We start from the raw sequence: 27243 nt of genomic DNA on the forward strand, positions 1-27243 counted from the left end.
TAATAATGAATGAACGAACAAACGAAATCTGTAAATATAACTGGATTTGCGCAGCCAATGCAATGGGTTGCAGATTTAATCCAAACTAGGTGAAAAATGCATCACTGCTGGACACTTGGGTGTCCTTGAAAGTTTAATTATTTACTGTTCCTCACTCGCACTAACTGACTTTAATTTTGAAGTAGATATTAAACAAGACCGGAAATGCAAGAAAACAAAATAAAAGTTTACAGGACTTTCACGTTTAGTATCAAGTGCAGATTTTCCCATACAATTTAATCTGTTTAAAATGGGTCGCAAGGTTACATTAGCGACTTGCTCCTTAAATCAGTGGGCTTTGGACTTTAAGGGCAACCTGACCAGAATCCTTAAAAGTAAGTTTTGTTGACATTTGACTTGTAGTTTTTTTACCCCTCACGTTTCTACAGAAGTTTGTATTGAATGCTTAAAAGTTAACGTTACCTCTTATTTGTGCATCGACTTAATTCTGCAAAATAGGTATTGAGATAGCCAAGCTGAAAGGAGCCAAATACAGACTGGGACCAGAGCTGGAGATCTGGTAATACTGTACTCTTTAACCCACAGCAGAGACTATGAATATATTAAAGAAAAAATGTAACTTAAAGCATTGGTAATGAGCAATGCAAGACGTTTTTTATACTTTAGTAAATTACTTAAAAAATATAAATGCTTGAGGGAAGTTTTCCTAAAGTTGAAACAGCAAGTAGATTCCTGGTGTAAATCATTTGTTTTCAAGGGCATACCAAGCATTTTTCTTACAAACTGCATTTCAATGTTTCAATTTATAATTTATGCTTTTCATTTCAGAATGGTTTATATTAAAATTACACAACTGACAGTTTCAGGCTTTACACACTTTTATTTTATTTTTTTGTAATTTTAATGTAGTTATTAACCCTTTATAGGTCACGCCAAGAAAAAAATCATTTTTTGGACTTTAATAAAAAAATCACGGAGTATACAAATCTGATTAAAAAAATGTGCTCTTCAGGAGCCCTTCTCTCACCGTCATTCTGTCAATCATAGCTGTCAATTGCTTAGTCATCTAGTGGTCATTTGTGGTAATACATGCTTCATGTCATACAGATGGCCCCAAATGTTTGGTTTTTGATTTGACCATATGTGCTTACTCAAAACTAGTTCAACCAAATGATTATTCAGACCTTCAAAGGGTTAATTACAACAAGGGTATACACTTATGATGCTTTGTTTTGTAAACAAATTATTTTTTGGTTTAGTGGGTACGGTTGTGCCGACCATTTCTACGAGTCCGACACCTTGCTTCATTGCTTTCAAGTCCTGAAGTCTCTCTTGGAATCTCCCTTGACAGAAGACATCATCTGTGATGTGGGAATGTAGGTGATGGGGTCTATAGTGTGTTTCAATTTAACTGAATACACTACATGACAGATGCAAGTGCAATGTATTTAAATATCAAAACAACGTTCCAAAAAGTACAATGCTTGTATTTGAATTATAGTGTAAAGTTTTAAATGCATTAACATTTCGATTAAATGTGCTCTTTCTATAGGCCTATTATGCATCACAATGTTCGATATAACTGCAGAGTCATTTTCCTGAACAAGTAAGTTTTGTTACAAGTACTTTACAGTATACAGAGGATTTTACAACTGTTTAATTATCATCAAAGCAAAAAAAAAAAAAAATCTGCATAGTAAGTAATAGGTCAAGGATTTGATAATGTCCATTGAACACACGGATTGATAAAATGTATACCTTGCATGCATCGTAAGCCATTTTGCATAAAATTTTCTGCCAAATGCTTCAATTAAACATGAAAATTATATTTAATTCATGTCTAACATTATCACAGAAAGATATTGTTGATTCGTCCAAAAATGCTCTTGGCAAATTATGGCAACAACAGAGAATTTCGGTGGTTTTCACCTTGGAGTCAACCTAGGGAAGTATTTATATTGTATTGATATAAAAATTAATATGGATTGATGACAAATAACATTTTATTGATTGAACTTCATTTCTCTACAGACATGTTGAGGAGTACTTTTTACCAAGAATGATTCAAGATGTGACAGGACAGGTAAAGTATTACCTGTATCACAAAGAACTTCATAAGCATAAAAATCAACATTTCATAATATTGACAATCCATATTGTAATATTTTACAACTATAAACCAGTTGACAGGCTTCACTAGGGCAGGGGTTCTCATAAGGGGGGCCCAGGGACCCCTGGTGACTCCCAATGCTTAGCCGGGGGTCCGTGAAATAATTTGTTATAAATTATATAATTGTGTTGTATTATTAAAAAGGTGATATTTAGTGTTTCTAAACAAGGGGACGGGCTCCACTAGGGCAGGGGTTCTCATAAGGTGGCCGCAGGAACCCCTTGTGGCCCTCAATGCTTAGCCAGGGGTACGTAAAATAATTTGTTATAAATTATATAATTGTGTATTATTATTATTATTATTATTATTATTATTGTAAAGGTGATATGTGGTGTATCTAAACCAGGGGACAGTCTCCACTAGGGCAGGAGTTCTCATAAGGGGGGGCCCAGGCAGGGCCGGCCCTGGGCATAGGCAGAATAGGCAAATGCTAAGGGCGCCGCCGACCCCTTGGGGCGTCCATGCGCCCAAATTATTATTTTTTAAATATATGTATAAACATTTAACTATAAATATTTAATTTTGCACAAGAAAACATCAGTTATTAATGAATTATTAGTAGCATATAAATAATCTCGGAAGATCGTGCTTGTTAAATAGCTCTGTGGCTATACTGCACTGAAGCGGCAGTTTAAAATATAAATCCAGAATTCAGCAAACGTCACGAACAAGAAAACAACAATCAGACAGAGACGCGGAATTTACATAATGTTACACAGACCATGTTTAAATTTTAATGTTTCTACACAGAAATACCAACTTGTTCACTTTGTTTGTTATTAATAAGCTGCGCATTGGAGTGCTGGCCGCGGTGCTGAAGACGCGCTCGGACGGAGTACTGGTGGCAGCACAGATATTTACGTGCAACCTATTGGAAACTATTATTCGTTATTATATAATTAGTATTCGTTTTTTTACTTTATTACTTTCACTTAAGAAGAGTTTTGCACTTTTTATTTCAACATTTCTCTTTATATAAATACTATTTTGTACTTAAATCTATAATTTCATTATTTTACTAACCAAACTCATCTGCGCTTTCCGATAGGTTGCACGTAAGGGGAAAAGTAAAGCTTTCTTCCCCTTGAGAAGAGTTGTGCACTTTTAAACTTAAAAAATATCTCTTTACAAAAAAACTTTTTTCTTCTATTTAAAAGCTATAATTTCGTTATTTTACTAACCCAACTAATGACTCCTCCGCTTTCCAATATATTGCACGTAGATATCTGTGCATAGTGCCATCACGCGTCTTCAGCACCGCGGGGAGCAGCCAGCACTCCAATGCGCAGCCCACCAATACCAGACAAAGTTGGTATTTCCGTGCAAAAACATTGAAATTCAAACATGGTCCGTGTAACGTAATTTAAATCCAGCGTCTCGGTCTGCTTGTTGTTTCCGTTTTCTTGTTCTTGACGTTCGCTGAATTCTGGGTTTATATTTTAAACTGCCGCTTCAGTGACAATGTCAAGATCAAATGCCTGAGTGACAGGGTATTGTGTGTATGTGTGCGTGCGTGTGTGGTTGTGTGTGTTTCCAAAATATTTTCAAAATTAAGAAAAACAAGACAAAGCTGTGCACTTTGTTTCTGTGTAAGTTTATGAACAAAATGATTGGAACATAATTGTGATTCTGTGATTCTAAAGGGCACCAGGTGAAATTTGCCTAGGGCAGCAAATTGACCAGGGCCGGCCCTGGGCCCAGGGACCCCTGATGGCCCTCAATGCTTAGCCAGGGGGTCAGTAAAATAATTATTTATAAATAATATAATTGTGTTGTATTATTTAGAAGGTTACATTTAGTGTTTCTAAACCAGGGGACAGGCTCCACTAGGGCATGGGGTTCTCAAAGTGAAATAATTAGGGCAGGGGTTCCCATAAGGGGGGGCCAAGGGACCCCTGATGGTCCTCAATGCTTAGCCAGGGGGTCAGTGAAATAATTATTTATAAATTATATAATTGTGTTGTATTATTAAGAAGGTTACATTTAGTGTTTCTAAACCAGGGGACAGGCTCCACTAGGGCATGGGGTTCTCAAAGTGAAATAATTAGGGCAGGGGTTCCCATAAGGGGGGGCCAAGGGACCCCTGATGGTCCTCAATGCTTAGCCGGGGGTCCGTGAAATAATTAGTTATAAATTATATAATTATGTTGCATTATTAAGAAGGTGATATTTAGTGTTTCTAAACCAGGTGACGGGCTCCACTAGGGCATGGTTCTGAAAGTGGGGTCTGGGAACTTGTGGTGGTCCTTATTGCATAGCAAGGGGGTCCGTGAAATAATTAGTTATAAAATATATGATTGTATTGTATTATTAAGGTGATATATACATATGTGGACCATCTAAGAACCATCTTAGTCTTTCTTCTGTTAATTTTATGAAGGCTTTTTTAAATAATTAAAAAATGTATAACTGTTGAGTCCAAATGTAACTGGAACCAAATTACCCTTTTAAAAACACATAAGTTGAATTAACATGATTTAGGAGCTTGTGTTTTACTTTATCACTATGAAACAAATGTAAAAATATGCTTTAAAGTAAGAATATGCTTAGGAACTGTTAGAATCTTAAGGGGGTCCTTTAAAATTTTGCTCACCTTTAAGGGGTCCCTGGGTGCAAAAAGTCCAAAAAAAATTCCAGTTTCTGTAGCATTCAACAAATTTGTATTCTTCTCTATTTGTGCAAAACGTGAAAAATCATAGACAACATTTTTCACAAATAATTTAATCTCAACTTATCTTCTCGTTGGTAGGCCACAGTACCGTTTGGAGATGGGGTGCTGTCCACCAAGGACACCTGTTTAGGGAGTGAGATTTGTGCTGAGCTGTGGAACCCCAGAAGGTATTTCTTTACAAATACAGACATTATCATAACACCATAGAGCACATCTTTGTTCAATGTTAAATTATTGAAAATCACACTATTATGATTTTCCAAGACCTTTGAACTTTCTTCCTATAGTCCACATGTTGACATGGGTTTGGATGGCGTTGAGATCTTTACCAATTCTTCTGCAAGCTACCATGAGCTACGCAAGGCTGACCACAGAGTAAACTTGGTGAAATCTGCCACCACTAAGGTAAATCCATTGAGCAAGCATGTTTGTTTCATTTACATTCGATGAGACACGTTATGATTGACAGGAAGCTCAACTAATATTACTATGTGACACACATTCAAACACAATTAATCGTATATGTGAACATTTTGCTTGCATTTTTATCCAAATTTCAGAAGTTTAAAATTTGTTTTTGTTTTTTAGAGTGGAGGGATTTATCTGTTCGCAAATCAGAAGGGCTGTGATGGAGACCGTTTGTACTATGATGGCTGTGCTATGATCGCTCTCAATGGAGATATTGTTGCCCGGGGGGCGCAGTTTTCACTTGAAGATGTGGTATGAGCTGATGGGCTAATTCACACTTAATGAATATTTAGCTGTTAATTCAAAAGCAAGGAGGATTGTTAAATTATTACAAAATATTATTAAAAAAGCACAGGGAGCACATGAAGAGTTCAGATGCAAAACCCTTTAAGTGTGCCTTACATGTTTTCTTGTTAGCTTTTTTTATCAAGCTCTTATGTTAGGTTCAGTAATTTCACTTTAATGACAATGAAAAGGTTTTTTAGGTAGTCATTGAATTGCCTTATTTTTTACCATTGTCACTTTAGTCCTTTCATTGGTATTTAATTTAACAAATTTGACTGACTTGCTGCGAAACCCTCTAAATGCATGCAATCTTTTTAATTGTTTTTGCAAAAATATCCACTTATCCACCTGGGTGAGTAAAGGTAAAATGCTCAATAACTAGGTCAATATCCTAAAATATTCGGTAAACCTCTTTTAACTAGATAAAAAACTTAGCAGCTCGACAACTGAAATCCAACGTACACGCACCGTTGTTCAATTCTTCTTCCGTGCACTTAGAGGACTTTGCTAAAAAATCGATGTCGCTTAAAGGAAACGTGGCAATTTTTTAAGCAGACTTAGTTTGCAGCACTTTGACCTCGGGCACAGTAATATTGACAGAAGTTTGAGCGAGAGGGGGAGTAGTCAGAAGTGATGATGTTACTGCGCGCCAAGCTCGAGAGCTGCAAACGAAGTGCTCTTTCGCCATACAATATATTTCTCATTTTTTATCCGCTTAAAAAGCCGTCAAGTTTTGTTTTGTCCCAACATACTTACTCGTGTTACTCATTTAACGGTCTTTAAATAGAGAAAACATGGAAGTGTTTGGTGACTTCTAAATTCATCCCTGTTTGGATCCTAAGCAATGAATGGAGCCACGGAGGTGGCGTTTAGCAGCTTTTGCAGCCCTTATAAATAATATTAGTGTTTAAAATGCTTCTGACCAAACAGATACTTTTTCTGTTAACTTGCAGGAGGTTGTCACAGCTACTCTTGATCTGGAAGATGTGCGCAGTTATCGTGGAGAGAGGTGTCACCCTCACATGGTGAGCGATTCTGGATACTGAAACATTAAAAAGCAATTTTATTACTGTACTTTTGTCATTTTTGTTATTTGTATTCTATGCACAGTGGTGTTTACAATTTTGATGAGTATTTAATTATTAAAGTGATACTCTTGCCAAGTACCACATGATTTACTCACCCTCAAGCCATCCGATACAAGCTAGTTGCTAGTTATTTTAGTGTGTAAAGTTTTAAATATAGATATTTTTCTTGCAAAATCGCATTGGTTACCAGCAAAAGACCTTTATTAACCTCTTAGAGCTGTGTGAATTACTTTTATGAAGGATGGTTAAACTTTTTGGGCTTCAAAGTCAGACGTTGTCTCCCATTATAAAGCTTGGAAGTGCGAGGACATTTACTTTACTCCAAATGTGTTTGTCTGAAAAATAAGGGACATATGTATTCGGATTGCTTGATGGTACGTAAATTATGAGGTTATTTTGATATGGCTAAAGTATCGTTATAACAAAGCAAAAAAGTAGCAGCGGATAAGGTCACGCATTTCATCCCAGGAAATGCACATATTTTGATACAATGTATACCACATTGAACTGTAAATTGCTTTGCATAAAGGTGTCTGCTAAATGCATGTAAAATGTGATTATGCTTCTTTTTTCTGTGTAGGAGTATGAACACAAACCCTATCAGAGGATTAAAGCAGACTTCTCATTGTCTAACTGTGATGATATGTGTCTGCCCACGCTTCAGCCTGTGGAGTGGAGTTTTCACACACCTGAAGAAGAGATCAGGTAACATCATTGACTGATCACTTTAATTGCTACATCAACGTGATGCCTATGTTACAATACAGTACCAAAGGGAAAAAATACACAGGCATTTTTACGAGCGACCTCTGACCCCACTATACTTTTATGTGCTGCTTTGCTTATTCTAGCTTCTGTATACTGTCGCTCAGTCGTATAGGATTGCATTAGCAGCGCAAAAAGAGATGGGGTCCAACCCAGGGATCATATATAATGATAAAAAATGTATAACTTGTAATGCATTGTAAGTTGCTTTGGATAAGTGTCTGCCAAATGCATGAATGTACATGTAACAATGTGCGCCCTCTAGTGGAGATGTGGATTTTTAAAATATCTCTTTGGCTAAGTGCTCGAATGAAACCACTGAATTTAAATGAGAGACAGACACAGACACTGTACTTTGAATAATAATTTCTTTATTGATACTCTTTTGAAATAAACCACGAGCAAGAGAAAATGTCAGTAGGCAAAGTTGATTACAAACATAGCATTTATAATAAAGCACTTACAGTAAATTAGTGGGTATAAGCGATGCATTGTGTACTTGTGTTATTGTGATAAGTGATGTATTATTGAAGTCTGTTACAACATGTTTTTGGATGTTATTTTTAGTCTTGGTCCTGCTTGTTGGCTATGGGACTACCTAAGGAGAAGTGGACAGGTGTGTGTTTTTGTTACCTTGATGATTATTGTGACATTCCTTGGGTGCATCCCAATTCGAAAGTTAAACCCTTCAAAGGAGCGAACTGAACTAAGACGGTCTAGCCTTTGGAGGGAGTTGTGTAACCTGCTGTTCCCGCCCACCACGCCTGTCAGTGAGACATACAGTAACAGCAAAGACATCTCAGACTTTGAAAAATAAATATTAGGGTAGATGTTTTTATTGTATTTTGGAGACTATGGCACAGATAAAACTACCCAACAGTATTTCAAATTTACCAACCTTAAAGAGCATCAATAGTCCAACAATTTTACATGTCCTTTGGTGTGTAAGTGTGTATTAGTACATGTTAACGATATGCAAAAGGTACAAACCCCAAACTAAACAATGGCTGTTTCTCAATTCCAAGAATGCGTAAAGTGATTTCAGCGCGCAAGTCTGTACTCGATGCATCCTCGATATCAAGAACATATCCGGGTATTTTCATGCATCCTCTGTACTTGCGTTCTTTGGAATTGAACTTCGACGGTTAATGATTACGTACAGTGAGAACACAAGGACGCAAGATCGCTGAAGAACGCATATTGAGAAACAGCCGATGACTCGAGTTATCGTTTCCAATGTAAATCTCTTTTCTTGGACTACAAACACAGGGATTGTAGGTAACGGTTTACTTCCTGGGATTGGTGATGGAGACAAGACCGACATTATCATAATTCCTCCTGCTTCAGACTCACAGCCTGTTAATTATCTCCTGTTAGCATTGCATTGTGCGCGAATCTTTCAAACATGGAAAGGAGCGTCACAGAGGTATTCAGGCCATACATGCAGATTAGCTGGCCAATCAGGGACACAGAGCTTATCAAATCCGTGCGTTTCAGGAAGAGAGTAAAATCTAGAGCCACAAAAATGTACAGTATGTGGAAAATAATGTTTTTTAACCATAAACCACGTGAACACATTGCATAGCAAATACACAAAATAACATTGTTTTAAGCAATGAAATAGGTGCCCTTTAAAAATATACATAAGTAAAACGCAACATGCACAGTTTTACAGCAATAATATTAATTCACATCATTAATTTATAATAGTAAAACAGTGACAAGGACCTTTAATTTATTTTTAAATTAAATGATACACTTAAATTATTAAACTATACACTTTTATTTAACTGCAGTTATTTTAAAATACCCAAAGGTCACAGGCGTCCATTGAATCTTGGGATAGCCAAGGCTGTGAAGGATCCATTTGATGTATCCTTCATTTCACAGTAAACAAAGGACACATTTGGAGGCCACATTTGAAGGCTTTTAATTCTTTCTCCGCCATTGACGGGTTATCTCGTCAATTAAGAAAAAACATTTGCATGAAAAAAAAACGTGTTCCTGATGAGTTTTTATGGTTATCTGTAATACAGCGCTTATCAACTAGATGGCACTATTACCCAATTTATAAAAAATCTGAAGCAAAAAATTATTTATTAATTTTTAGAAGAAAATTTTCCTGGAAGGCATTTTGTGAAACTTTTTGTGAAAATTACAAAAAATGCTGGCGGACAACTTTTTAAATAAAGGCTGGCAGGGAATTATTTAAATGAGCCACCGAATTGGGACAGCCTCTGTTGCGGCGCGTTGACGTCACTGGCCTTTCAATAGGGCGTTTGGAGGATGCAGCCTTGGAATTGGGATGCACCCTTTATCTTGACAATTTGTAGGATATCTGTATTAGCATGTTATACCTGAGACATGGGTAAATCTCCTGTTTCAATTTTTTCATTTTCGGGGTGATGTTCCATGTTAAACTATATATATATATATATCATATTTTTTTAATGGTCATTTCCCCCACTATTATTATTACTGTAATGGAAAAATACAGTACATTTAGTATAGCACATATCATAATGTATTTGTAATATATATTAAACATCATTACTTTTCGCATATTGCACTGTAAAAAATCTGTAGTTTTTACAGTAAAAAATTTACTGTGGTTGCCGCAAAAGCACCGTAAACATACAGGATACATGTAAGCAACTTTGCATGTAAAATCTGTAAAAAAAAAAAATATAATAATATGGTGATATTTTTTTATTACAGCATACAGCAAAGTTTAGTAAATTTCACAATTTGTAACTGTATGTAAATGTCAAGGTTTTTCAGAGTGAGACAATTAACGGGTTTTTACTGTAGAATTTTTACATTTGTTCAAAATTAAGTTTTTTTTCACTGTGCAGTAATTTTTTTTGCATAGTATTGATGAGAGTTTAGAGGTGGGGTCGCAATGTCACAAAGCATATGCAGTTCCTTTGTTTAATAAACGAAATATGACCAAAAAAAGTTTTTTAAATATATTTATAACTTATTCTTTTCAGGCTGGCTTTCTTCTTCCTCTCAGTGGTGGTGTAGACAGTTCATCCAGCGCCTGTATCGTGTACTCCATGTGTGTGCAGATCTGCCAAGCCATCAGACAAGGCAGTAAGACCCACACTCACGTTAAATCTAAACCCTAATATTGTCCCATACAAAATGCACATCCCTGTCAGATTCTCAGGTGTTGGAGGACGTGCAGCGGGTGGTCAATGATTCGTCCTACAGACCCGATGACCCGCATGAGCTGTGCGGACGTCTCTTCACCACATGTTACATGGCTAGTGAAAACTCTTCTGAGGACACGCGCAACAGAGCCAAAGATCTCGCAGCTCAGATCGGCAGGTAAGGGAATGCATTTGCATACTGCAATACAAAAAAGTATCTTGCATTGATTATGGTTGGCTAGTACTCATAATGCTTCTGTTCTTATTTAGCAATCATCTGAATATCAATATCGACATGGCAGTGAAAGGCATGCTGGGAATTTTCTCCATGGTGACAGGAAAGTGGCCTCAGTTTCGTGCAAACGGCGGGAGTGCCAGAGAAAACTTGGCACTGCAAAATGTTCAGGTTAAATGAACACATATCATGCATTCATTTTTATTTTAAAAATTTTAGCCCACTGCATATTAAAATTTTTACTGCAGAAATGTTAACGTTGTTAATCAGCAAATAGTTGTTGGGTTGACCCCTGTGTAAGTTTTAGTGATCTGCAGAAGGCTGTTAATAATTTGCTCTTGCAAATTCGCTGACATTCAATAGGCTGTTTGCTGGCATTGTAACACAACCACCACAATTTTCACAGCAACTCATTGCAGTTGCACACCTCAAGCCTCAAATGACTTTATGCATTTGCTGACCCTGGTAACGCTGTACAATTAATGCTACAGTTTTCATGACACGTGTGCTTTAGAGCAGCATGTTTGAATAAAGCTCATGCAACTGAACTTATTGAACTTAAAGCACATTTACGGTTATGTTTTGACACAGCTTAGTTGAATTTGCAAAAGGTATAATGCATTTCAAATTCAGTTTATTATGCAAAATATGAATTGCATGGTATGCCATGTACGGCAGATAATATCATAGTTTCACCATGTTGCATGTCCAGAACATTATACTGATTTGCAACGCACATGCATATTTACTACAAAACTTTAAAGTTGGACCTGTAAGTCTTATATGTGCTGTTTGCCATCACCACAGGCTCGTATCAGGATGGTTTTGGCCTATCTCTTTGCTCAGCTCTGTTTGTGGGCTCAGGGGAAGCCTGGTGGTTTATTGGTGCTTGGTTCAGCTAATGTGGATGAGAGGTGTGTGGTTTACTTTTAGTGGTTATACATCTTCTGTTTGCCTCTGTCTTACAGTATCATTTGTTTTCTCAGTTTAACAGGATACTTTACGAAGTATGACTGCTCCAGTGCAGATATTAATCCCATCGGCGGTGTTAGTAAGACGGACTTGAAGTGTTTCCTAGAGTACTGTATTAAACACTTCCAGCTCACGGCCCTCACAAGGTGTGTTATCCTGATCAGGTCATGCAGGGTTATTGATGAGACTTGTAATTGTTGAATTGGAAATTGGTTTAAAAAAATGCATGTGAACTTTATTAAAGGAATAGTCCATTTTCTTAAAAGAAAAATCCAGATAATTTACTAACCACCATGTCATCCAAAATGTTGATGTCTTTCTTTGTTCAGTCGAGAAGAAATTATGTTTTTTGAGGAAAACATTGCAGGATTTTTCTCATTTTAATGGACTTTAATAGAGCCCAACATTTAATACTTAGCTCAACATGTAACAGTTTTTTTCAACGGAGTTTCAAAGGACTATAAACGATCCCAAATGAGGCATAAGGGTCTTATCTAGCGAAACGATTGTCATTTTTGACAAGAAAAATAACAAATATGCTCTTTTAAACCACAACTTTTCGTCTAGGTCCGGTCCAGCACAACCTAACGTAAATGCGTAAGGACGTTGGGAGGTCACGTGTTACATATATAAAACGCAAATTTGCGGACCATTGTAAACAATAAACTGACACAAAGACATTAATTAGTATCAGTTGACATACAACAATGTAGGAACGGTCCTCTTTCTCAACACTTGTAAATACTGGGGCGGAGTTTCGCGTTCGTCCTCTGTGACCTCTTGACGTCATGACGTATTGCGTGGGGTCACGCTGGCGCATCACGACCAGATCTAGACGAGAAGTTGTGCTTTAAAAGTGGATATTTTTTTATTTTTCTTGTCAAAAATGACAATCGTTTCGCTAGATAAGACCCTTATGCCTCGTTTGGGATCGTTTATAGTCCTTTGAAACTCCGTTGAAAAAAACTGTTACATGTTGAGTTAAGTGTTAATTGTTGGGCTCTATTAAAGTCCATTAAAATGAGAAAAATTCCTGCAATGTTTTCCTCAAAAAACATAATTTCTTCTCGACTGAACAAAGAAAGACATCAACATTTTGGATCTGGATTTTTCTTTTAAGAAAATGAAATATTCCTTTAAGGCATGTAAAAAAAACATCAAGTTTGTAGATGCACACTCTGTCTGACAGAACTTAAAAGGGATAGTTGAGCCAAAAATTTAAATTACCACATGATTTACTCAACATCAAGCCATTCTCGATGTTTATGTTTATCTATTTTCAGAAAAATGTAATCTGAGTTATATTAGAAAATGTCATGGCTGTTCCAAGCTTTATAATGGAAGTAAATGGTGCTTCTGATTTGAAGGGCCCTATCATACTGTTCCACCGCGCAATGCACGACACAAGTGTCTTTTGCTAGTTTCGACCCAACGCAATTATCCTTTTCACGTTTAGCACCACGTTGTTTAAATAACAAATGCATATGCGCCCAATGTTGCGCCCATGGGCGTTCTGGTCTGAAAACGAGGTGTGTTAAGGCGTTGTTGGGCCTTGCTATTTTGAGGCAACTAAAATAGACCACGCCATTGACCAACTAAAACCTAGTCTAAAGTCAATGGCGCAATAGTGTTTTTGTTATTTAATGAGCGCGTTAAAAAATATGCGCCTATAAACAGGACGACAACGCGGGTTTGCTTATCACACACATGGATGCGCAGCAGCACAAAAAAGCTTTTTAATATGAAAAAGTAAAGGATTAAAATGTAAAAGATTATTACTGAGTCTCTTGGACTTAAATGAGGACCGATTATGAGACGTTAGAACGCGTAAAGACAAGAGCTGCTTCACATGTAGCCTGGTAAGTATATAAATGCTTCGCTTTAAACAAATGCATCTGTTTTATGATGACTCTGTACCTGTGGATATGGTGAGATGAGAAACTTTTTTAAGTAATGCTTTAAAAAACTCACGGCGCTGTCCGAGTGCTGAAATGCTTCAGCTCTCCGCACGTTTGTACATTTTTTATCTCTTGTTTGTATTTTTAGAGTACAAACCTTTTCCTGCATATTTTCAAATTATTTTATGAGATTACAATGATTATGTAGAATATCAATACATTTACAGCAAATAAAAGCCTGCTAATTTTACTTCCATTACTGAAAGAAAACGGCTTTTAATGGTTTTAATCCCAAAAAATTATAAATTCAATACAAATAAAAACATCACAGTTTTTTAACATTAATCTTAAACTGGTAGTCTTCCTGCGCTTAGTTTTTCAGTTTACAAATTCTGCTTTCTAAATAGGGATTAGGCATGGCGCCAGGTGCCACTTAAAGGGGATGAGAGGTGAGACTCTCATTGGTTTATTGTACGTTACGCCCAAAACACACCCATTACTCATGAGAATAGGAACAACCCTTTTAAGCCTTGCGCTTGGCGCATAAACCATTTTCCCTTCATTAAATTAGCAAAAGTGGAATGGACACGCCCATTTAGGCCGTGCGCTTTAGACAATGCGCTTAGATTGTTAAAATAGGGCCCAAACTAAAATAACTAGCTTCCGGTAACGACTGACGCACGTTCACTTTTCCAGCATATAAGATAGGGCGTAGAACACAAAACGAGAGAGAAACGAGACGCTACGTCCTACGTCTTGCGCTGGAAAATCATCTCTCGTAAAAGTTAGTTACTGGAAGCTAGTTATTTTAGTTCGTAAAGTTTTAAATATTGATATTTTTCTTACAAAATCACATCAATTGCCTTCAGAAGGCTTTTATTAACCCACTGGAGCCGTGTGGACTACTTCTGTGAAGGATGGATGGACTTTTTTGGGCTTCAAATCAGAAGCACCATTTGCTTGGAACAGCAAGGACATTTTTAAATACTCCGATTGTGTTTGTATGAAATAAGATCATTATATACATCAAATATGGCTTGATGGTGATTTTTGGCTGAAAATGAACTTTTAAAGGAATAGTTCCTTTACTCGTATTTACTTGCCCTCATGTTGTCTCAACTTTCTTTTGTGCAACACAAAAAGAGATTTTAAATGTTGACGCTTGTCCTTGTTTCATTTAATTTAAATAAATATTCACTGTGTCTCCTTTTGGGTTTTACTAAAGAAAGCAGGTCAGTTTTGGAACTACATGAGTGCTCTTTAATTAAAGAATTTAAGTTTCGGGTGAAAAATATTTTAATGTTATCTTGCAAGTCTGAAATAGTCAGTAGTGAGTCCGGTTTGCCATCCATAAATATGGTAACATGGCATTAACACATCATCAATCTGCCATCATTTATGCAGAATCCTGGAAGCTCCACCCACTGCAGAGCTCGAGCCACTGACAGACGGGAAGGTGGTCCAGACCGATGAGGTAAAAAAAACTTTACCAGGAAGGGTACATGCAAATTGTATGAACTGTATAAAGTACTGAATTAGTCTGTTAGTCAAGTCCTGATCTTAATGCATAACTTACATGTAATGTGACAAGTGTGGTGGGTACGCACTAATGAAAAACTGATCTGAAGAAAACCTGTATTGAAGTAGCAGGCCAAAAACGCAACAGTGTGCCAGACTTAAAACCAGTTTACCCACTTTTAATGTTATGTTGAAATAGGCCAAATATATGCTGTGCATCAATCAGCTCCCTTGTTCAGTAGTCAGGGCACTGATCGGGAAGGACTGCCTCAATCGGAAAATCCTTTCAGTAAACTGGAACATACGTAATAAACTTCATTAAAATGCGACTTTTATCAAGAAAAGCATTTGATTTAGTTTTAATATTAACACACATTGAACGCACAGGAAGGGGCCGCAATCTAGGGAGCTGATTGAGACACAGCCATAGTAAAAAGGGATTTTGGTAATGATTTTGAGTGCTTGCTTGAAATTTGAGTGATATAAAAAAATTTCAAATCGTACGATAGTTCCATCTCTTACAATTTGTTTGGGTAACTAGTAAATATGATTTCCTCAGTGTCTTGGGAGTACTGGTTCCTTTATTGTAATATTAACTGTCACAAAACTTCCTCTTTCCTAATACCACATACATGCAGACAAAGGTCTTATGCACGTGCATCTGTCCTTACCCAACAGGCTGATATGGGAATGACCTACTCCGAGCTCTCTGTGATTGGCAGACTCCGGAAGATTTCCAAATGTGGCCCGTACAGCATGTTTTGCAAGCTCATTCACTTATGGAAAGAGACCTTTTCTCCTTCACAGGTTAAATATACTCTACCTATCTCACATCTTTACAGAATATGCTTGCAATAATTAGATTAAGATTATTCCTGTGGCTTAACTGGTAGAGCATTGGTTTAGCAACACAAAGTAACAAAACATCTATAGCTTGAATGCACTGTATTGAGATTGCCAAACATTACATTGCTTACACTCCCTGTGTTAAAGGACAATGGGGTCATTAAACTGTTGTAATAGTTGAATGCCTTTTTATTTTGGGCTATTGTAGGTGGCTGCTAAAGTGAAGCACTTTTTTAGGATGTACTCGATCAACAGACACAAGATGACGACCGTAACTCCCTCATATCATGCTGAAAACTACAGCCCAGATGACAATCGATTTGACCTACGACCCTTCTTATACAACACACGATGGGATTGGCAGTTCGGCAGCATTGATGATGAGGTCAGTCGCTTTGACCACAGGTTAATTCATTATAGAGGCCGATCTACTGTAAACACAAATGTTTAAAACCTTTTGCATTTTTGTTATATAGGTGGCTATAATTGAGAAAGAGGGTGGCCGTATGTAGATCTGTTTTGAGATCTGTACTTCATTGATCACTGGTCCAAAGATTCATCTCATCCAGTGACGTGGATGCCGATGTTTTGCAGTACTCTACACTCCTTTATCCAATCTTGCTCCATTCACCTGTAGATAGTTGAAATGTTATTGATTTTTACTTATTTAGCAAATTTGTAAATCACAAATAATGTCTTTAGCTGTGTTAGCATTGATTATTAATGTAATGTATTAATGATAGATATGATAATGTTATATTACTATGACAGATCTGTTGTTAAATTCTTTATTATAATCAACAAACCTATTGTGTGCATTCAGAAAATGCAAAGTAAACACATTGGTCAGATAAGATCGGCGGCATATGGTGTGAAAGAAGTTTTGGGTCAGTTTACACTAGTTTACAATAATGCCATTTGCAGTTTGACAAGCCTAAAGTTAAAATATAGATTTTATATCAGGTTTTATGTTAAACTGTTTCCATATATCTGATTTAAAGAAAATGATGATTAGAGTTGTCAGGTTGATGCATGCAAAATGATAATATAAAGCAGTAAAGGGCGGATGTGGAGAGGTTTGAGGTTTGACTTCCTTCTTGTATGTGTGAAACGGTCTGAAAGTAAGATAACGCGACTCGTTTTGTCAATGATCAGGAAGAGATTAGTTGAAATCCATAATGTCATTCATTAATCTAGTAATTCATTTTTTTTCTTGGATCTATCCGTATTAATGGTGTTTAAATGAGGTCGCTGGCAAAATCCCATTATTGCTCAATCATGTTCTTATTCAGGTTATGACGTAAATAACTTTACAACAATCGGATTTTTTATTTATATTTTTTGTAAAATAAATATTTGAATATATATTTATAAATGATATAAATATGTGAAAAGCAAAAAAAAATAAGCAAAACACCAATACAATATGCGCAACAAAACGAAAGCGCACTGACTGTACTACAAATCGTCCAAATCACGAGAGAATGATTCTTTTGAATCGATTCCTTGTAAACAAACCATAATAAACAGCACATTAGTTACAGTTTATCAAAAACGTAGCAAAAAGTATCGTGTTAGCAGCAAATATAGCTTGTTCCGCTGTGACTTATGTGAGATATTTCTGAGTAACGACGCCAAAGAAATAGTGAATCATTTCACCGAGTGAATCGCTCGGATGAGTCGTTTAAATGAACAGAATCTTCCCAACTCTCTCCAACATGAGAGAGCAGAAAGTGTGAGTTGAGTAAAGATATGGGAGGAGTTGACGTCCCTTAAAAAAACACCCCTGAAATGTTACGCATGGTACCAAACCAGAACGTTGGGAACGAAACCGAGAATGTTCAACGTTACTGACAGACCAACAATCGGGTTATTTACAACAATGGACAGAAGGTGTACACTCGTTTAGATTTGTTCACTACTCGGACAGGGTTATTTTGAGTATTTGGAGACTCGTTTAGATTCACTTCATGGAGGAAGAGCCGCTGTTGACGGGAAACATTAACCGGAGCTCAGGTGATTATGGATCTCATAAAGATTCATTCGCATCAACAGGACAATCTGATTCAGACACTGAAGACGGTATGTGTTCAACAAACTGAACTTAAATACGTGTTGTGTCCGTACATAACCTGTATTTTCCTACTATAGTACTTTGTACTTTGCCATATAAGGCTACTAAATATTAAAGTATACAAACGTATTCACTACAGTAGGTAATGTTACAGAATACTGCAGTATACATTAACAAAGTAGTAGTTACTAAAATACTCTACAGTATACTTTACTACGGTAAATACTGAAGTATACTACATCATTCTTATCTACAGTTTCATTTTATTTTATATGTAGTTTTATACACAGTATAATCATGAACAAAAACAACAGAAATTCAAATGGGTTTAATGGTTGTAATGTGGGTTGCATTGGTTTTAATAGATAGTATTGGTGTCTGTGGGTCTCTCTTGATAATTTGTTGGGTTCTTCTGGTAGGATGTTATCTGGTGAGCAGGAACCAATATAGAGCACCAATAAAACCTACTGTATTAAGACCATAAACACACACTACATAAAGGAATTTTTTAATGGTTTTAATGTTAAATTGGAGCAGATGGTTCATAATGTTTTTTTTTTTTTAAATGCACATCACGTTTACTTTAAACTTTTATATAATGATTATGTACCGTATTTACACTTAGATTTTTTGATAACTCTAATGGATTGAATGGTGGTTATAATGGAAACTATACTGGACTCTATCACTCAGTGACTGGTAAAGTGTTGGGTTGTTATCTGATGGATGGGAACCAAGATACAATACCAGCATTAAATCCTACTTTAATAAAACCCAACAACATGATACATAAAGAAATTTTGTAATGGTTTAAGTAATTTTTTTTTTTGTAAGTGATACAGTAAAATTACAGTAGTTGTCTCTAATCTGGTTGAGGACAGTGAAGAATAAGCAGTAAAGTTACAGTGTAGCAGCCCATTATCTGATTCTGAATATTGTCAGAAAATCAAATACAGTAGTATTTTACCCTTTATTTGGGTTTGATTTAATTCAACTGTGTTTAGTTCATGTTGTGTTGTTAATAAGTCTGTAATGTGCATGTACTGTTGTTGTAAGACTTGTGTCATCTCCAGTGTTTGGTTTCTCTGTGTCATCCTGAAAAGCCTTGGTGCCTTATAAACCACTGTGCAGGGAGCATATTACAGAAAATTTCTTAATTTAAGAGATGATGTATTAAATCGCAAATTCATATCACAGAAACAAATCTTAAGTTGATTCAGGATTCTCATCTTATCTCACCAAATCTTATCTCATCCTTAGGAAATCTTATCTCATAGTTAGGAAATCTTAAATTGCTTAATTATGTTCGGCTATCAATTTTTAGGTCTGTTACCAAGCAACCACCAATGCGCGAGCTGCTGCTGTACAGTAAATAAAATAAATTTTCTTTTTATTTCAATGGGGCAGGAAAATTTGATTAAATTCATTGAAATAATTCATAGTCTGTGTTTTTATCATTGTTTTAGCATCTATGCACTGCGCAATATCTGTGAGTTACCATTCAATTTAAACATTTAGCAAATGTGACTTACAAGAGAAAACTATTATTCCTAAAGTGTCTATAAGTGCTAGGATACTGGTGTGCACTACAACATTTGATAGACATGAGAAGAAATAGATGCTGAGTCAAGTGTGTACGGTATTCTTTATGATCCAATCAAGTGTTCACGGATAAGATAACTTTTTTTTGTAATAATGAGGGATGACAGAGATTGGAAGATCGCTCCACTAGTGAAAAACATTGTGATTATGTGAATAATGGAAGTGATGTAGTGAATGTAGAAATATTCAAAGAGTAATCCAAAAACAAACATTGCTCTTTATCATCCTGCACTTTGTTAAACAATGTAATGTCATTCTCCCGCATGTTTATCATAATGGGATCGTTTTAAATTTTAAGTTAGGACACCTGTGGGGTTACCCTAAAGTTAAGTTTTGTCAAGCCAGGATGCTTCTGTAATACCACTTTCCTTTCTGCAGTTAAGATAAGATAATGCACTTAGGAACTTTATTCTGTAATAGCTTTTGTCTTAAATGAGGTACTAACTGAAATTACCATGTTTACAAAACAGTTAAGATAAGATTTTTAAGTTCTGATTTTTCTGTAATACGCACCATGGACAACATCTTTGACTGTGTTACTGGGATAGTTCACCCCAAAATGAAAATGCTGTCACCCTCAAGTTGTTCCAAACCTGTATGAGTTTCTTTATTCTGTTGAACACAAAAGAAGATATGAAGAGTTTGGTTCCAAAACGCAATAAATCCATTTTGACAAATTTCGGTAAAAACGTGTTTTCTATACCAAGAAAGGGACAAAATGAAAACCACTATTATCTTTTACAAACTTTTACATAGCATCTTTAGGTTATAAAAACATATTCAAATTCAAATCCATAACTTGATTTTCAAAGATTTATTATAAAAACGAATTACTTTTCCACAAAATGCGATACATCCATGACAAGTTTTTTTCCAAAATGCTATAAATCTATTGAATCAATGTATAAATGTGCATTCAAATTTGCCATGTTATATTCATTTAGTTGAGTAGTGGTATACACTGATAAAAAATAAACATTAATGGCATTAATCAAAACACTTACTTTGTCATATAGTCATTGCTGAGGTTATACTTGCAACGTTGTCGTTTAACATTTTTCACAGCGATCAGCTGTTAAATGTTTTGGTCCTGCTCGATTTTCGTTTGACTTTGAGTAAAATAATGGAAAGTTTTTCATAAGATTCCCTGGGGTTAATTTGTTAGCATGACAGACGGGGCGGCAGTGGCTCAGTGGTTCATGGAGGTTGTCTACAAATCGAAAGGTTGGTGGTTCAATCCCCGGCTCCACCGGACCAAGTGTCGAGGTGACCTTGAGCAAGACACCTAACCCCACCTGCTCCCGACGAGCTGGATGGCGCCTTGCATGGCTGACACCGCCGTCGGTGTATGGATGTGTGAGTGAATGGGTGAATGTGAGGCAACTTGTAAAGCGCTTTGGATGGCCATTGGTCTATAAAAGCGCTATATAAATGCAGTCCATTTACCATTTACCATTTACCATTGATGCTGTCGGGCAGTGGTTCTCAACTCCAGTCCTCGGGACCCAGTGCTCTGCACATTTTGGATGTCTCATATTTGACACACTCAGTTCAGTTCATGGAATCTATCCTAACGAGCTGATGATCTGAATCAGGTGTGTTAAATAAGGGAGACATCCAAAATGGGTCCCGAGGACTGGAGTTAAGAACCACTGCTGTCGGGAGAACAAGCAACAGTCTCCCGAGTGCCTCTCGCGTATGGCTTACGTTTCTTTCCCATCACAGAAAACCACCACAGGTTTATCAATCCAATCAAAAGTATTATTTTGTTTTTGTTTGTTTGTTGATCACAAATTACAAAGTAGATGAGGAAAACTCTGTGTACTCAACGCGCCGCCATTGTTTGTTCACAATGCGTGGAATGGTGCGCTGTAATTTGTGGAGCGGATTTATTGCGTTCTGTAAAAAAGGAGGAGTGGAGTTTTAAATACTGACCTGATATAATACTGATTTTGGCAGTAACTCATTTTTTTTTTTAAAAGGCGTTTATCGCGTTTTGGGACCAAACTCTTCATATTTGGACAAATGATGGTAACCACACAGTTGATGGTACCCTTTAATGTCTGTGGTAGGAAAAACAAATACTATAGAAGTCAGTGGTTGCCATTTACTCAACTTTGTGCTTACAATCAGTTATCAAAATATCTTTTGTTTGTGTTCAACAGAATAAAAAGTCTCATACAGGTTTGTAACAACATGTGAGTAAATGATGACAGAATTTTCATTTTGTGGTAAACTATCCCTTTAAATGTATAAAAAATATATTTTGAAAAGGTCACATGATGGATAATGGTCTCAAATTGATACAGTATGTTTTAATCTTGTCTTTTGTTGTTAACCTGGAAGAGGATTTTGTTTGTTAGTAGCCTATACGAAAATTTTTGTTGATAATGTCAAATGTTATATTCACATTTCAGACGGATTTGTTTAAGGAGCAGAGACCTAAATCTTAATCATTGTGCATGTTTGGTTTTTGTTTGTGTGAATCAGGATGATTGATTTTCCTTTATAGGTTTTCTCTTCCATCTGTTATTATAAAGGCCAAATCCAGTATAAAGCCGAATCATTGCTTCGATGTGTATTTACTGTCAGCTCAGCTCATGGTTTGGATTTGCTGGCTCATATCCTGTTGAGAAGCTCGGGTTTGGCAGGGAACCCTTGGATATCTTGTGACAATTTGAACTATGGGGCTTCTGGTGCTTAAAACATCTTCATCTGATTATGTTTAAACGGGCAGGTTAAAGGGTGATAGTAGTATGAGTTCCCATACATTTTGCATTTAAGTTAGAGATGACCCCGTAACCCCCATTGACCCAGACTTTGTCCCTGTAATCAGTTTTTCAGTTTTACTGAAGTGCTGTTGGGAGCTTTTCATATAATGTTTTATAGGATATATTTAATATTCATATCAATATTTCCAAAACTACTTCTAGAAGATTTAATTTGTTTTAGGTTTACCATTATGTATTTTTCACTAACTGCATACGTATTTATGTTTTGTCCTATGAAAAGATGCCGACCTTTATATCCAGCAAGCAGTTGTATTCATTGAAGATGCAATTCAGGTAAGAAAATTACATAAATTATTGTCAGTATTTATTATTTGCTGTGCTTTTGCTATATATATTTTTTCCTTTTCCCGCAGTATCGATCAATTAATCACAAGGTTGACTCTGGATCTTTACGGTTATATAGGTGGTATTACTCCAATATATGTCAATGGTAAGTGTAATTAAGCCTTATTTCTTTGTAAAAGCAACCAAAAAACTTGTTTACAGTAATGCACCTACAATAAAATGTATAAAATAGTGGTTTTATTTCGTCCATGCAAAGATATGTTTAATATTATTTGTCTGGGTTTAGTAGTATAAACATTGCTTGGTTTATTGTTACACACATGCGTCATGCACCAAAATGTTTTAAGGGAGCACACTGTGTACAGCTACCCTTCATACTGTAATCATAATTATTAACCTAAATTAAACATCAAAACCTTTTATACACTATATTCTTATAGACTACACAGACAAAAAGAGAAACATTTAAGAATTATTTTATTGCTATTTTACACATTAATGAAAAGCTCATGCGCTCAACAGTCACGTCTGTGATGGGCGGTAATGATCAACACAGTAAAAACAGTGAATAAAAAGAAACCTGCGGTAATCGACATATTTTCGTTTTATTGTTTATTTAATTGCATTGAAAGCATATCGTTTTTAATTACTAGCCTATTAACATAATATAATTGGTAACACTTTACACTAAAGAAAACATTGATAAATGCATTAATTAACATGTACTAACAGTGAACAATATAGTTTTTCAACACGTATTCATTCTTGTTAATGCAAATACGTTTGTTCATGTTAGTGCATGGTGCAAGCTATAGACGGTTGAGCAGTAACAACACAAACAAGCGGCTTTCGTGGTCCTCACGTAACTTCCGGTAAAGTCAGCGAAAAATAAATTACAACAAAGTCCTTTTGAAGTAGTTTATTTATATAGCAAGCAAAATAAACAACACGTAGATTACATACGAACCCAAAACCTTTCTATTTTCAACGAGTTATTTGTTTAAGAGTTCAGTTTCTGCGACTAGTCAGACCATTAAACAAAAAGAAACCGGAAGTAAAGTTCAGACCAGATCACCAAACGTGCGCCCCATGAAACGGTCTATAATGCCTGGTTTTATAAATGTATTAGTTAATGCTGAAATTCACATGAACTAAGATTAATAAATGCTGTAGAAGTATTAACATTGTTAGTTCATTTTATCTAATGCAGTAACTAATTATTAACCAATACAACCTTATTGTTACCAACATATTTACATATATTTATATACAGGGTTCCCACAGGTCCTTGAAATCTTTGAAAGTTTGTGAATCTGGGGGAAAAAATTCAAGGCCCTGGGAAGTTTTTGAAAATATACATACATACTGTAGATACAGGTCATTGAAAGTGCTTGAATCTATTTTATGCAAGAAGTTTTCTGGAAAATATCTATACTATTCTCTGTTTAGTGTAGGATAATATCATAAAAAATAGACTTTTTAAGCACGCGTGCTAAATGTTTATATCTTCTGTATTCAAATGTTGATTCATACCAAAATGCTTTTTTGCATAGTTGTGTTTGACACAAATGTCTCGGGTTACGTATGTTACTGTTGTTCCCTGAGAAGGGAACGAGGCGCTGCGTCTCCCTTGCCATACTTCCTGCGTCCCAGTAATGCCGCCTTTGGTAATATTTCAGATAGCGATAAACTTCCTGGCTCCCGCGTCACCCTGTTTTTGTCGTTATGTCTCACCATTGGTTGAATTTGATATACACATTCAGACGCACTTACCCTTGGAGGCGTCCACAAAGTGTCACCGCAGCGACGCAGCGCAAGTTCCCTCGAAAGGGAACTGTAACAATGTATCTTTAAAGGTAACACATTGTAACCTTGCTTTCACTTGAAATGTGTCCCCACATAAAGTCCTTGAATTTGAGGGTATTGGACCTGGAAAGTCCTTGAATTTGAAGTTAAGTAAGATGTGGGAACTTAGTGTTACCAACATATTTATATAAAACTATTTTAGGAATGCATTCTTGCATCATATTTGACGTCAGAGTACTTTTGTAACTTCATGCCCTTTTCAGGAGTGATTCTAGATATAAACATTAAGAAATGGACTTTGACCTTTGCATACGTGGTAACAACGTCATTGTTGCGTCTGGTTTTGTATAATTCATTAGTAATTCATTGCGTCCAGATTGAAGTGTGTGATTAAAACAGCGAAATGTGAAGAACTGATCATATATTGCCCATGAAACAAAGTAACAGATTAAAAGATGCTTAATTGATTTTAAGTTTGCATGCAAACTCCATTTGGCTCACAAATCAAAAAAGTTTCAATGGGCAGGATGCCTCTGGTTACACAATGTCCCTAATTGCATGTATTATGCCAAAGTACAGGGTTTGCCGGCTTAATATGGCGAGAATGCAGTTAAAAGACTAGATTATAGCACACAGACCAGATTAGTAAGTGATTCTGTCACACTAATCTCATGTTAAGTCTTGTAGCTTCTGAAACTATATAAACGCTATCCCAGTCTTGCCCAAATGTAAGTGCATTACTGTAAATGTGATGTTTGTTTTTGAGAGGTGTGTTCTGGGTCTGTTATTGTCACAAAGTATTTCCTGTAAAGCTGCTTTGCAACAATCAAAAATGTGGAAAGCACTATAAAATAAAATTGAATGTATTTTAGCCTTTTTATGTACAGGACTGAAAGTTTCTGTCAATCTATAGACACATATTTGACATTAAAAAGTGCTTTCTTGAAGGGGTCTGGGCTTCACCATTGCTGTTGTGCTGGCTCTGGCCTTCATTGAGAAACCCTCCTCTCTGACCTATACATCTGACTTACGTTTCAAACCTGAGCCATGGCAGCCTCCGTGTGGATTGACTGAGTCTATTGAGTTGGTTTGCCTTTGTATCTTCATCCTGGATGTCACTGTGAAGGTAGAAGAATAGAGATGTGCACATTGAATTTAATTGTATGGTTTCAATTAGCATTTCCATAGTCAATCTTACTGCAATATTTAAAGTAGCATATGTAATAATAGTATAATAGTATTATAATAAACCAATTATTATATAAACCAAAGCTTGCTCAGTATTATATCATAATTAAAGGTCTGCTTTTTGTTTTGAAGGGCTATCTGATTGGATGGGAGGAGTTTCGTGCGAACAAATGGCTAATTGGCTACGTAATAGTCATTTCAGCATCAGTTATTGATTGGGTGTTGAGTATTAGCATGATGTGCAATGAGGTGAGTTTGACTAAACCCCCCAAAACTGATTTTTTGGAATTTCAACCCCTATATACTGAATATTGGGTAACACATTACAAATGTTGTATTTGTTAACATTAGTAAATGCCTTAGCTAACATGAACTAACAATGAACAATATAGTTCAGCATTTATTAATCTTTGTTAAAGTTGGTTAAAGGCGGTGTGCATGATTTTTGAAAAACACTTTGGAGTCGGGCCGAGCATCAAAGCACACTTGTAGCCAATCAGCAGTAAGGGGTTTGTATACTAACAGACATCGTTGCCTGGGTTGCGTATGTGTAGGGCGGGTCTATCAAAAGAAGGTCCAGATTCTATTGGGGTAGGTGCGTGTTTGTTTAGGTGATATCAAATGTCAACATTGGCTTTCAGAGATCATGCACCCCGCCTTTAATGCCAATAGAGTTCATGTTAGTTTGTAGTGCATTAACTAATGTTAACAGTTACAACTTTTAATTTTTATAATATATTAGTATATGCTAAAAAAAAATCAATCAAGATTAATAAATGGTGTAGAAGTATTGTTCATTGTTAGTTAAAGGATTACTCCACTTTTATTTAAAAAATCCCGATAATTTACTCACCCCCATGTCATCCAAGATGTTGATGTCTTTCTTTGTTCAGGTGAGAAGAAATTATGTTTTTTGAGGGAAACATTACAGGATATTTCTCCTTATAGTGGACTTTAGTGGACCTCAACAGTTTACAGTTCAGTGCAGTTAAAAATTGCACCTTCAAAGGGCTACTAACAATCCTAACCGATGCCTACTGTAAGTGTCTTATCTAGCGAAACAATTGTCTTTATCGCCAAAAATATGTACTTTTAAACCACAACTTCTCGTCTTGCACTAGCCGCCCCAGCATGACCTTACGTATTGCGTAATCACGTCAAAGGTCACACGTTAGATTAATAATCAGAATTTTTTAATGAAAGTGGAATAATCCTTAAATGTTACCTAATTATTTTACCAATGTTAACAAATACAACCTTATTGTAAAGTGTCAGACTGATTGATGTCACACTGTCATGTGACCCACAGGGTTTAAGGGTCAGGAGATTGATACGGCCGTTTTTCCTCCTGCAAAACTCTTCCCTCATGAAGAAAACTCTAAAAAGTTTAAAAAAGACTCTTCCAGAAATTGCAAGGTAAACAGT

The 27243-nt window shown here is 36.1% G+C and overlaps 2 protein-coding genes across 3 annotated transcripts in view; both read left to right on the top strand.

Annotated features, from left to right (window-relative positions):
* The first annotated feature begins 211 nt into the window (after positions 1 to 211).
* LOC129451274 (glutamine-dependent NAD(+) synthetase) lies at positions 212 to 17144 on the top strand. The gene is made up of 21 exons (XM_055214375.2): positions 212 to 374; positions 499 to 559; positions 1260 to 1376; positions 1553 to 1606; positions 1856 to 1943; positions 2030 to 2083; positions 4920 to 5008; positions 5129 to 5246; positions 5430 to 5561; positions 6548 to 6619; positions 7263 to 7387; positions 8015 to 8063; positions 10441 to 10543; positions 10612 to 10780; positions 10873 to 11008; positions 11645 to 11751; positions 11824 to 11955; positions 15112 to 15181; positions 15904 to 16032; positions 16280 to 16456; positions 16548 to 17144. Exons 1-21 carry the CDS (start codon positions 290 to 292, stop codon positions 16581 to 16583), a joined length of 2103 nt encoding a protein of 700 aa, XP_055070350.2. The 5' UTR covers positions 212 to 289; the 3' UTR covers positions 16584 to 17144.
* A 131-nt stretch (positions 17145 to 17275) lies between these two features.
* The window catches only part of tpcn2 (two pore segment channel 2), a 32667-nt gene continuing 22699 nt past the window's right edge, over positions 17276 to 27243 (top strand). For both annotated transcript variants that reach the window (XR_008646724.2, XM_055214362.2), the window contains exons 1-6: positions 17276 to 18153; positions 22760 to 22812; positions 22893 to 22969; positions 25579 to 25756; positions 25951 to 26067; positions 27128 to 27234. Coding sequence is in view for 1 of the 2 variants with exons in the window: in XM_055214362.2 (XP_055070337.2) it covers positions 18042 to 18153; positions 22760 to 22812; positions 22893 to 22969; positions 25579 to 25756; positions 25951 to 26067; positions 27128 to 27234 (644 nt within the window). In the remaining variant the exon portion in view is untranslated. The remainder of the gene's footprint in view (positions 18154 to 22759; positions 22813 to 22892; positions 22970 to 25578; positions 25757 to 25950; positions 26068 to 27127; positions 27235 to 27243) is intronic.

Source organism: Misgurnus anguillicaudatus, chromosome 21 (assembly GCF_027580225.2).
Source record: "Misgurnus anguillicaudatus chromosome 21, ASM2758022v2, whole genome shotgun sequence".
In the NCBI taxonomy this organism is placed as follows: Eukaryota; Metazoa; Chordata; class Actinopteri; order Cypriniformes; family Cobitidae; genus Misgurnus; species Misgurnus anguillicaudatus.